We start from the raw sequence: 12,317 nt of genomic DNA on the forward strand, positions 1-12,317 counted from the left end.
GTCCCAGTAGCACTGTGGCTCAGTGTCCAGTAGCACTGTGGCTCAGTCCTGCAGGGGGTGGAGCACATGTGGATTAACCTTTGTCTATAAGACTGCAGGACTTTTTATAAATTATAAAAGTCCCGTGGCTGACTTTATGGCTGACTTTACGAGATGCTTCCCTCTGCTACCAAAGAGGCGCTGCATGGTACACATTTACTATTCAAAACGCGCCTTAAAGTAAATTCTGGGGGAGGAAGTATCTTCATTTTTATATAACGATTGGAAGCTGTGGAAAGCAGGAATGGGAAAAATCACCGCAGTTGCTCTGTAAAACCAGAAAGAACGACACTGAGAAATTAGTACATCAGCAAAAAATCAGTTCAAGTCAGTGCTATGGAATACTTACCACACACATAAATCAAAGGGGACTGCCAGATGAAACACAGGACGCTCAGTTATATTTGAATTGCAGATAAGCAAGGAGTAATTTTTTTAGTGTAAATATATTCCAAATACTGCATGGGTCATACTTACACTAAAAAATTATTGTTGTGAATTCAAATTTAAGTTTATGTCTGGTATTTTTGCTTACGAAATCTGGCAGCCGATGGAAGCAAGTAACTAGGAAGTCATTAGCCTAGATCTTGCCGGGAAGCTGGGGCCACGGAAGGGGTCAGCAGGTTGTGGGAGTCGGGTGGGCCGCAGGAAGGCCATCCTGGGAGCAGGGTCAGAGGCACGTGCATATCTGCAGTGGGTCACCAATGCGTCTTTTTCAAGTAAATGGTAACATAATTATTATTTAACATATTTAAGGCCGGGCGCGGTGGCTCAAGCCTGTAATCCCAGCACTTTGGGAGGCCGAGACTGGCGGATCACGAGGTCAGGAGTTCGAGACCATCCTGGCTAACACGGTGAAACCCCAGCTCTACTAAAAAATACAAAAAAAAAAAAAGCTAGCCGGGCGAGGTGGCGGTGCCTGTAGTCCCAGCTACTCCGGAGGCTGAGGCAGGAGAATGGCGTGAACCCAGGAGGCGGAGCTTGCAGTGAGCTGAGATCCGGCCACTGCACTCCAGCCTGGGGGACAGAGTGAGACTCCGCCTCAAAAAAAACCCAAAAAAACACACACAAAAAAACATATTTAAATAGTCACATAACTAATTACCGCCCAGAAGTCCCACCTCTGAATCCTGTCACACTGGGGGTGAGGATTTCAACATGTAAATTTTGGGGGAACACAGTCTATCTCCAGACCTCTCCTGTGTTCCCCAAAGTAAACTCCGTGCTGTTCAACTGTCCATTCTTCCCTCTCTCAGCTGCTGACAACCATTCCACTCTCTGTCTCCACGCATTTGATCATTTTAGCTACCAAATATAAGTGAAATCACATAGTATTGTGACTGGATTATTCCACTTAACAGTGCTCTCTAGGTTCATCTGTGTCATAGCCTGTGTCAGAATTTCCTTCCTTTTTGAGACTGAATTATGTTCCATTGCATGTATATAACGCATTTGTTCATCCATTCATCCATTGACGAACATTTGAGTTGCCTCTGCCTTTTGGCCACTGTAACTAAAGCTGCTGTGAGGATGGGTGTACAGATGCCTTTCTGAGTCCCTGCTTTCACTTCTTTTGGGTATATACCTAGAAGTGAAATTGCTGGATCAACTTGTCATTCTACATTCGGTGTTTTAGGAATTGCCGTACTGTTTCCCATAGAAATTGCACCAAATTACATTCCCACCAGCGACACACAAGCATTCCAATGTCACCACATCCTTGCCGACACTTGTTATTTCCTGTTTATCTGGCTAGAGCCACCAGTGGGTATGAAGTGGCCCCTCGTGGTGGTTTTGATTTGCATTTCCCTAGTGAGGTTGAGCATCTTTTCATGTGCTTATGGGTCATCTGCATGTCTTGGAAGAAATGTTTATTCCAATCTTCTGCTCCTTTTTGAATCTAGGTGTTTGTTTTTATGTGGTTGATTGTAGGAATTCTTTGTACTTTCTGGACATCAATTCCTTAAGAGGACCTGCCAGGACTGGGTCCTTCCCTTCAAGGCAGCAGGTTCCCTTTTGGCTCCGGGTGTGTCTAGAAGTGCCTGAAGCTGGGGCCTGGAACGGGGACCTCTTGACTCCGCCGGTGCCCTTTCCTACCGTGGATGAGCTGGTATCCAGGAGGCAAGACAAAGTCCTCTTTCCTCTTTGCTCTCCTCTCCTTAAGCAGAAGGAAGGAGCCACTTTTGTTGCTGTGAGCTGCGCTACCTGGGGTGGAGGGGGGAATGTGCGAGAACTCCCTTAGCCAAACCAGCTGGTGTCTCCTTAGGCCATGTGCCGTGCTAGTACGCTGGCTGGAAGCTCATCCTAGCTCCAGGAGTTGCGTAGGGATTGTGGTCTTTGTGTCCTCGACTGCCTTTCATGTTTACCTAGAACTCCGGAGCACTTCAGCCCATGGTGGTGAGGCTTCCCAAGAAACTCAAGTTCCAGTCACTAGGGTGGGCAGTTCCTCTCCGGCTAGGGCTGGTCCAAATGCTCCCTCCACGTGGATGCTGGCTGAGCCCAGCATGGCTTTATTCTGTGCTGTGGCAAGGCAGCACTGAGTTCAATGGAAAGGTCCCCAGTCACTGGGCTCTCCCTTCCCCAAGTGCACAGATCCTCTCTCCTCACCACTTGGCTGCCGCTGGGAGATGGGAGAGGGTGGCACTGGTGGTGTAAGACTGTCTCTCTTGCCTGCCTTAATGCCTCTTTTGGGGACATGAAGTTAAAACCGGGTACTGTGACTGGTCACCTGAGTTTCAGTTTTTGTGACCGTGCTTTTCTGTGTGCGGATCGTCGCTAAATTTCGTGTTCCAGCAGGATGGATGAACGGTGCAGGCTTCTACTCCTCCATCTCGCTCCACTGTCCTTTATTTTCTTTTAGTATTTTTTTGTAATGTACAATCAGTGTACAAATATTTCACCTCCTTGATTAAGTGTATTCCTAAGTATTTTGTTGTGTTTGATGGTGTCGTAAATGGAATTGTCCCCGACAGTGTATAAAAACAACGGAGTTTTGTGCATTGATTTTTTTTATCCTGCAAGCTTACTGAATTATTAGCTGGATGGTTTTTTCTGAGGGTGTGGGATCCGTACTGTTTTCTGAATTTAAGATCACGTTGTCTGTGAACAGAGAGAACTTCTTCCTTTCCAACTTGGATGCCTTTATTTTTTTCTTGACTAATTGCTCTGGTCAGGACTTCCAGTACGACGTTGAACAGAGGTGCTGAAAGCACGAATGCTTGGTTTGCTCCTGATCTGGAGGAAAAGTTTTCAGTCTTTCACCACTGAATATAATGCTGACTGTGGGCTTTCTGTATGGGACCTTTATTATGTTGAGGTAGTTTCATTCTGTTCCTAGTTGACTGAGTGTTGTTTTAATCATGAAAGAATGTTGAATTTTGTCACTTTTTTCCTGCATCAGTTGAGATCATCATGTGGTTTTCCCCTTAATTTAGTTAATGTGGTATATTACATTGATTGATTGTTGTTTTTCTTTTTCTTTTTTTTACGATGGAGTTTCACTCTTGTTGCTCAGGCTGGAGAGCAACGACGCTATCTCAGCTTACTGCAACCTCCTCCTCGCAGGTTCGGGTGATTCTCCTGCCTCAGCCTCCTGAGTAGCTGGGATTGCAAACGCCCACCACCACGCCCAGCTAATCTTGCATTTTTAGTAGAGATGGGGTTTTACCCTGTTGGTCAGGCTGGTCTCGAACTTCTGACCTCAGGTGATCTGCCTGCCTCAGCCTCCCAAAGTGCTGGGGTTATAGGTGTGAGCCACCATGCCTGGCCTACACTGATTACTTTTCACATGGCAAATCTTCCTCGCAGTACAGGAATAAATCCCATTTGATCATGGTTTATACTTCTTTTAATATGCTGCTGAATTAAGTTGGCTAACATGTTGTTGAGGGTTTTGGCATCAGTATTCATCAGGATTGTTAGTCTGTGTTTTCTTTTCTTATAGTGTCTTTTGTTTGTCATAAAAGAAAAAAATGTGAACTTTTTTTTTTTAATTATTTGTTTTGAGACGGAGTCTTGCAGTCTCCCAGGCTGGAGTGCAGTGGCGCAATCACGGCTCACTGCAAGCTCCGTCTCCTGGGTTCACTCGATTCTCCTGCCTCAGCCTCCTGAGTAGCTGGGACTACAGGCGCCCGCCACCACGCCCGGCTAATTTTTTGTATTTTTAGTAGAGATGGGGTTTCACTGTGTTAGCCAGGATGGTCTCGATCTCCTGACCTCGTGATCCACCCGCCTCGGCTTCCCAAAGTAAAAGTGTGACCTTTTTTTTGACACTTCTATATCCAGCAAAACTCAAAAATGAGGGAAAAATTCAGAAATTCCCAAAGAAAAGTGGAAAGAGTTTATTACTGTATTCTACCTTATAGTATAAGGTAGGAAGCGTTCCTTCCCTTTCAATTTTTGGGAAGGGTTTGAGGAAGACTGGTGTTAATTTTTCTTTAAATGTTCGGTAGAATTTACCAGTGACACCATTTGGTCCTGGACTTTTCTTTGTTGGGAGGTTTTTAGTTACGGATTTGGTGTCCTTACTAGTTATAGGTCTATTCAGATTTTATGTTTCTTCATGATTGAGTTTTGGCATATTGTATGTTTCTAGAAATTTGTGTGTTTCATCTAGGTTATTTAGTATTTAATTTGTTGGTATACAGTTTGTTCACATTCCTCTTTTGTAATCCTTTTTATGTAAAATCAGCAGTAATAGCCTCATGTTGTTTCTGATTTTAGTTGAATCATATCTTGTTTTCTTAGTTTAGCTATACTTTGTCAATTTTGTTGATCTTTTCAAATCACCAACTCTTGGTCTCATTAATTTTTCTTTATTGTTTTTCTAGTCTCTCATTGTATATCTCTGTGCTAATTTTTATTATTTCCTTCCTTCTGCTACCTTTCAGTTTGTTTCCCTTTTTCTGGTTCCTTAAGGTGTAAAGTTACGTTGTTGATTTGAGACCTTTTGTCTTTTAAATGTATTTATAGCTGTAAAATTTCCTTCTTTGCACTGCTTTCACACTGATTTATAATTTTGTTTCCGTTTTCATTTTTCTCAATATGTTTTCTAATTTCTCTTGTGATTTCCTCTTTGGACTGTTGGTGAAGATTTTATTATTTCCACATACTGAATTTTTCAGGATTTTTTTGGCTATTGATTTCTAGCTTCATTCCTTTGTGACTGGGAAAAATAAAACTTTGTATGATTTCAATTTTTTAAATTTATTAAGGCTTGAGGCTGTGTGTGGTGGCTCGTGCCTGTAATCCTAGCACTTTGGGAGGCCGAGGCAGGTGGAACACTTGAGGTTGGGAGTTAAAGACCAGCTTGGACAACATGTTGAAACCCGTTCTGTACTAAAAAATACAAAAGTTAGCCAGGCGTGGTGACGGGCACCTGTAATCCCAGCTACTTGGGAGGCTGAGGCACAAGAGTCACTTGAACCTGGGAGATGGAGGTTGCAGTGAGCCAAGATTGTGCCACTTCACTCTAGCCTGGGTGACAGAGCGAGACTCTGTTTTTTTAAAAAAGAAAAATTTATTAAGGCTTGTTTTTTGGCTTACTGTATGGTTTATCCTGGAGAGTGTTTTATGTGCCCATGAGAAAAATGTGTATTGTGCTACTTTTGGGTGGAATGTTGTATATATATATATGTTAGGTCCCAACTGGTCCATAATATTGTCCAAGTCCTCTCTTTGGTTACTAATTTTCTGTCTGGTTATTCTATCCATTGTTGATATTCAGATACTGAGTCTCCTACTATGGTTGTAGAGCTGTCTGTTTTTCCCTTAATTAAATTTTGCCAGTGTTTGGCTCATATACTTTGGAATTCTGGTGTTTGGTGCATCTGTGTTTATAATTGTTATATCCTTTTGGTGAATTGACCCTTTTATCATTATATATATTTTATCATGTCTTTCTTTGTCTCTTGTAACGGGTTTTGATATAAAGTCTATTTTGTTTGATATTAGTAAAGCCACCCCTGCTCTTTTGATTACTGTTTGCATAAAATATCTTTTTCCAGCCTTTCACTTTCAACCAGTATATATCCTTAGAGCTAAAGTGAGTATCTTGTAGACAGTATATAGTTGGATGTTGGTTTGCTAAAAATTCATTCTGCCAAGGTATGTCTTTTGATTGGGGAGTTTAATATATTTACATTCAAAGTAATTACTGATAGAGAGTCACTTGCTTTTGCCATTTTCTTGTTTTCTGTGTGTCTCACAGCCTTTTATCCCTCGTTTCCTTCTGCCTTACTTTGTATCTAGCTGATTTTTTATAGTGACACTTTTTTATAGTGATTCCCTTTGCTTTGGGATAAGGTAAAGGATATGTAATATCCTAAAGTTGTGACATTCTATTTTAAATGGATACCAACCTAACTTCAATTGCACATAAAACCTCTACTCCTTTACAGTTCCGCCCCCCACTTTATTTTATTGATGTCACAAATTATGTCTTCATATTGGGTGTACCCATTAACTTAGATTTATAATTATTTTATATCTTTTAAAATCTTATAGAAAATAAAAAGCCACATTGTAAAGAAAAATTATAATAATGTTTTTGTATTTTTTATGTGTCTGTCTTTGCTGGAGAACTGTATATTTTCATATAGCTTCAGATTACTCTCTAGCATTTTTTCACTTCAACTTGAGGTGTTTTTTTTTAGGCAAGGTCTAGTGGTAATGAACTCTCTTAGCTTTTCTTTGGGAATTTCTTAATTTTTCCCTCATGTTTGAGTTTTGCTGAATATAGAAGTGTCAAAACAAAGTTGACACTTTTTTCTTTCAGCACTTTGACTATATCACCTCATTGCCTTCCGGCCTGAAACTTTTCTGGCTGAGATATCCTTTATGGTCTCACGGAGGATCCCTTGTAGGTGACCAGAACTCTTCTGGCACATTCAAGAGTCTCACTTTGTCTTCGGTGGATTGATTATGGTGTGTCCCTGTGTGGTTTCTGGAATTTTCTGAGCTCCTTGGCGTCACATAATCATGTCTTTCCTCAAATTGGAGAAGTTTTCAGCTATTATTTTGTAAAAACAATCTCCCTGCCCTTTTATCTCCCTTTTTCTTCTGAGAATCCCATAATTCACATACCATTCTGCTTGAGGGTGTTGTGTAAGCCCCTTAGGCTCTGTTGGGGTTTCTTTATTCTTTTATCTCCTCAGACCTGATCATTTCTGATAACCTGTGTTCAAGTTTGCTTTTCTTTCTTCTGCCTGTTTGAATCTGCTGTTGAACTCCTCTAGCGAATTTTTTCAATTTATATACGGTATGTTTCCGTCCCAGAAGTTCCTTTGGTTCTCTTAAAAATAATCTCTGTTTCTTTGTTGATATTCTCTTTTTCTTCATGTGTCATTTGCCTGGTTTCCTTGAGCTCCTTGAGCATATTTACCACCGCTGTTGTAGATTTTGCTCTACCGAGTCTGGTGTGTGTTTCTCAGATGCTGCCTTTGGAGATTTATTTTGTTCCTTTGATGAGTCATACTTCCCTGTTTCTTTTTATGTTTGTGTTTTATTGGTTGAACATTGGGCATCTGAGAAAACAGACACCTCTTTCAGGTTTTGCATGTTTTCAGGGGAACCCTCACTAATTCGTGGGCCCCTAAGCCCAGAGACCAGCCCAGCGTGAAGACTTAAGACCTGATATTTTCTGGGCATGTGTTCTGTCTGTACCTGTGTGCGCCTCCTTCCCTGCCTCCCTGGTTGCTTTCAAGTGTCTTTAAGTCCCAGAGTCTCACCCCAGCTGCTGCTTGTGGCCTTAGATGCTCTTCATTGTCTTCTGCTTGTAATTCCTCCCCCCCAGGCATCCAAGGGTTTGTAGTCCTCTGGCAGTTTTCATATGCTGCAGAACCTGCCACTGCCGTCTTTAGCATCCAGCCTGAAGTCCAAACTATGCTGACGATTCCTGTTTGAGCTCCATGTCAGACAAGACAGAAACCAGTACGTTGGGCAGAACAAGTTAGAACATTGTAAACAAGTTCCGTTTTGCTTCTTCCATCATGAGGGACCTGGGAGTTGGGACGCGTCCTCCTGACCGCACCATGCTACACTGGGGTGGGGCAAGACCTTGTGAAAACATCATACAGTTTTGTACCATTTTGCATATGACTTTTTGTTTTGATTTGGTGGTCACTTGTTTGGTTAGACATTTGACTCATGTCCAGAGCTCCTATTAAGCTATTTCAGTCAGTCTGGAGTTTGTTTTTTTGATGTTTTCATAGCAGAACAAGGGCCTAATGCTTCTTCCTCCACTGTCTTATTGATACGAATCTTTTGAGGTTTTAGTTTTCAAATGGGATATTTTGCTAGTCACTGGTGATGGGCGTGGCGGGGTTGGATACTACAGTTCCCCTACACACTCAGCTCCTGGTTGTCTGTCTTTTCTCCCCAGTACAAGCGTGGGGGACCCATCATTGCCGTGCAGGTGGAGAATGAATATGGTTCCTATAATAAAGACCCTGCTTATATGCCCTATGTCAAGAAGGTAAGAGTCCTCTTGGTGCGTTTCTTTAGATTCCTTCCTCTGGAGTGTGTTATGGGCTGTGGTGTGACATGTGGGTCTTATATTTTCCTCATATTAATACATCCTCCAACATCATTTATTAGTGAATTTTCTCTGTTGTTTTATTTCAACAGGGTTGTCACTTATTTACCCTTGATTGAGTTTCATCTGGGAATTTCAGGGGCTGGGAATAAAGGAATTGGCTTAATTGCATGGTGATGATTAGGAAGGCTTCCTGGAGAGGCTGCTGCAATTCTGAAGTCTAAAGCAGTGGTTCCCAGCCCAGGCTGCATACTGGCTTTATCTGGGGAGTTTTAAGAAATCCCTGCGTCCAGGCCTTGAAGCGCCTCCTGCTATACCCCATTCCGCAGCCTGCTTCTTGGCCCTGGGGCCTCTCAGCGATTGTTGACTTAGTGACCCAGCTGCAGAGAGGAGAGTGCAGCTCCCGCAGGGAGGCCCGATCCACTCATGCTTCCCTGGTGTCTGGGCGGAGGTACCCATGTGTGACTCAGGTGGGCAGAGAGAAGCAGCAGCGTCCAGCCTCTGTGGTCCCGAAGCTCGTAGGGGCGTTCACCAGCCTCTCTCTCAGGCTGCTGGGAGAGCGGTGTGAGAAGAGGTGCCCACCCCTAGCCTGGCTCTGCAGATCTCTGGTGCTCAGGAGGGAGCAGTTACCCCTGTTGGGTGGAGTCAGTAAATGAATACCAGGAAGTGTTAGGTATGTGTGTATGTGGTAGGGACCTAAGTAAATGCTTGCTCAGTATCAGTGAATGATAGCGTGAGGTGGTAGATTCAGGGCTCTTGATAAATCCCACCTGGGCTCATGGCTTGACCTCTGCAGCTCCCTTGTGCCTGAGACAAGAGCCCCTCTGCTCTTTCCTTCCCAGCATGTGGGACTGGACACGAGCCTTATTCGCCCAGCACGTATCTCCCTGCCTACGCACTTCCAAAAGATTTCAGCGGAAATAAACAGTCTGGCCTGATATGTGCAGAGAAGATGATAGGAAGACCCCTCTGTGGGTGTTTCTGATCCAAAAGATCCTACAGGCTCAGCACAAGCCTTCAGCTCTGGGTTCAGGCCCATGTTGCCATGGATGGGCCCTGTGACCTGCGATGCTTGACTTCACCCCTCCGAGGCGTCTGTACTGTGAAGACATTAACTGTGAGGCTTGCATAGGACAGTCTGTGTCAGGTGCTGAGCGGAAGGCACGGCAGTGACCACCCTGTGGACGTCGGGTGCTGAGCGGAAGGCGCGGCAGTGACTGCCCTGTGGACGTCGGGATGTTCTGAGTGGTTCTTGTTGTCATTGCCCCTCAAGCACGGCGTTTCTTCCACTTCATTCTTGGCTTTACAGCTGGGAGGATGCTTCCTGCTGTTCTGGACGTGGGACGTGCACCATGGGCACGTGACAGGGCATGGTGGGCCCTCCTGGGCCTTGCCATCCCCCAAACCCACACCAGCTAGCATGGGGAAGGAACAGGCCTGTTGCTTGTGGTGTGAGTGAAGGGAAGGATGTAGGTGTCATCCTGGAGGCCTGACCTGCTCGCTGGAGCCCAGCAGACAGTGGCGGGTGACACGTAGCAGCAGGCTTCCCTGAGCCGGCCTCAGTGTAGACCTGCCTAGGCATGCTAGCTGGCCCACTGGGCAGCTTCCAGATCCAGAGCAACCAGGGGCTGCCCCAGCTTGCCAGCCCTGCCCCTGCTGTGATGGGAATTCATGCTGATTGGAGCTGTGCTGAGCATGGAGGTGCAGATGGCAGGAGACTTTTCTGTTTTTGGCAGAGAAATAAACGCTTTATTCAGCATCTCTCCCTCCAGCTCTTTGGGCTACCCAGCTGCAGCTGTGTGTCCCTGCAGAAGCTCTGAGAAGCCAGGGCAGACGCGGGCTGATCTCATTTCCCCCCACAGGCACTGGAGGACCGTGGCATTGTGGAACTGCTCCTGACTTCAGACAACAAGGATGGGCTGAGCAAGGGGATTGTCCAGGGAGGTAACTGCACTTGTGTTGGGCCGTGGGGGCTGGCGGCGGCCCTGGGCTGGCTGTGCACACTCCCTGTGGGACTGCGACCCAAGTAGGAGTTTCTGTGGTGCCTGTTGTTCTCCCGTGCATATGGCACTGGGCTGCAGAACCGTTGGGTTCCATGAGTGGGGAGGGTCTGTGTGAGAGATCATGGTGCGTGGCTGGCTGGGTGGCTGTTCTCCCGCCCTGCTGGGCACTTGGGCTCCAAGGGCGCTCTGCAGATGACTGCCTCACGTGTGGGCTTCCTGTTTTCGGAACATTGCAGCTCCGTTTTTCCCAGCTGCATGGGCCCCGAACCTGGAGTGACTGTGAGCTCCTGTCCAGTCTGCCTGGCACCTAAGCCATCGTTAGCTTTATCTCCCAGGGCTCCTGGAATCCCTACAGGCCTCAGCACTCACCTGCTAGCAGCACCCCTGGCCTGCATTGCTGCAGTAGCATTTTCACTGTTGCCTCCACAGTGTGTTCTCTGCGTGCCTCTGAAAATGTCCGGATTACCCCATCCCGCTGAACGCTCGGCGTCTCTGTCTCACTCAGAGTGAAGCGCAGGTTCTGGGAATGACCTTGAAAGGCCTCTCCACGCGGCCTCCGGGACCCAGCTGCGTTCACTTCCTGCTCCTTCCCTTTGCTCACGTGTTCCCTCTTTACTGTTCCTCCAGCGTCCAGAGCCCCAGCCCTGGGGGCTCTGCTCTTCTTCCAGAGAGCTGCAGGGCTGTTCTCTAAAGCTAGTGAGGCCTTTTGTAGCACCACACTTGAAACTGAACTTCCTCCTTCTTGGGGCTCACTCAGTCCTTCTCCCTGATTTCTTTTCGCCCTCTCACATTGGGGGCAGTTTATTTATTTCATTGATCTGTTTCACCCAGCAGTACTCTTGGCGGGGCTTGGGGTTTGGCTGCTTCAGCTGTGCTCAGGGGCCCAGGTGTGGTTTGTGGCCTGGGTGAGCATAGCATCCTCCCATCGCTGCAGCGGGGCCCTTCCTGTGGCCTCCTGCAACCCTGCTTGTGTCTGCTCTGGCACATTCCACGCTTTCTTTTCTTTCTTTTGCGTTTCCTCCACAGACCGAGCTGCTGGAAGATGCCTCTACATCCCTGCAGCAGCGCCTGGCATGTGGCTGGCACCCAGGGAGTGAAGGTCCATGAATGGGGAGGAAAAGGCTTTTGTCCCCAGCAGAGTCCCTGTGTCTCCGGCATGGGGAGGATCAGCGGTGATTCCCACGGCTTCCACGCGGTGGCACTGTCTCCCCACGGCTGCTTCCAAGGCCTGCTCCAGGCTCCTGCGGGGCTGTGGCTGTGCAGGGAGACTCCTTTGGAGGCTGGAGCACATTTTTAGCACTTGGCAGTCTCCCGGTTACAGGCCTTGCAAGGAAGCCGGGAGTCTCTACTGCTTTTCCCTGTGGCCCTCCCACCTCCAGGCACCCACCTGCATGCCCCTGTTGCCACCTGCTGCCTGGAATAACTTCTTTTTTTTTTTAAATTAAAAAAAATTAAATGGTCTAGGCCGGGCGCGGTGGCTCAAGCCTGTAATCCCAGCACTTTGGGAGGCCGAGACGGGCGGATCACGAGGTCAGGAGATCGAGACCCTCCTGGCTAACACGGTGAAACCCCGTCTCTACTAAAAATACAAAAAATTAGCCGGGCGAGGTGGTGGGCGCCTGTGGTCCCAGCCACTCAGGAGGCTGAGGCAGGAGAATGGCGTGAACCCAGGAGACGGAGGTTGCGGTGAGCTGAGATCCGGCCACTGCACTCCAGCCTGGGCAACAGAGCAAGACTCCGTC

At 46.5% G+C, this 12,317-nt stretch overlaps 1 protein-coding gene across 1 annotated transcript in view; it reads left to right on the forward strand.

Moving 5' to 3' along the window:
• GLB1L2 (galactosidase beta 1 like 2) overlaps positions 1-12,317 on the forward strand; it is a 44,099-nt gene that overhangs the window by 16,011 nt on the left and 15,771 nt on the right. Inside the window, exons 6-7 of the mRNA XM_023185853.2 lie at positions 8,420-8,512; positions 10,435-10,516. Coding sequence (XP_023041621.1) covers positions 8,420-8,512; positions 10,435-10,516 — 175 coding nt within the window. The remainder of the gene's footprint in view (positions 1-8,419; positions 8,513-10,434; positions 10,517-12,317) is intronic.

The sequence above is a fragment of the Piliocolobus tephrosceles genome, chromosome 13, assembly GCF_002776525.5.
Source record: "Piliocolobus tephrosceles isolate RC106 chromosome 13, ASM277652v3, whole genome shotgun sequence".
NCBI lineage: Eukaryota > Metazoa > Chordata > Mammalia > Primates > Cercopithecidae > Piliocolobus > Piliocolobus tephrosceles.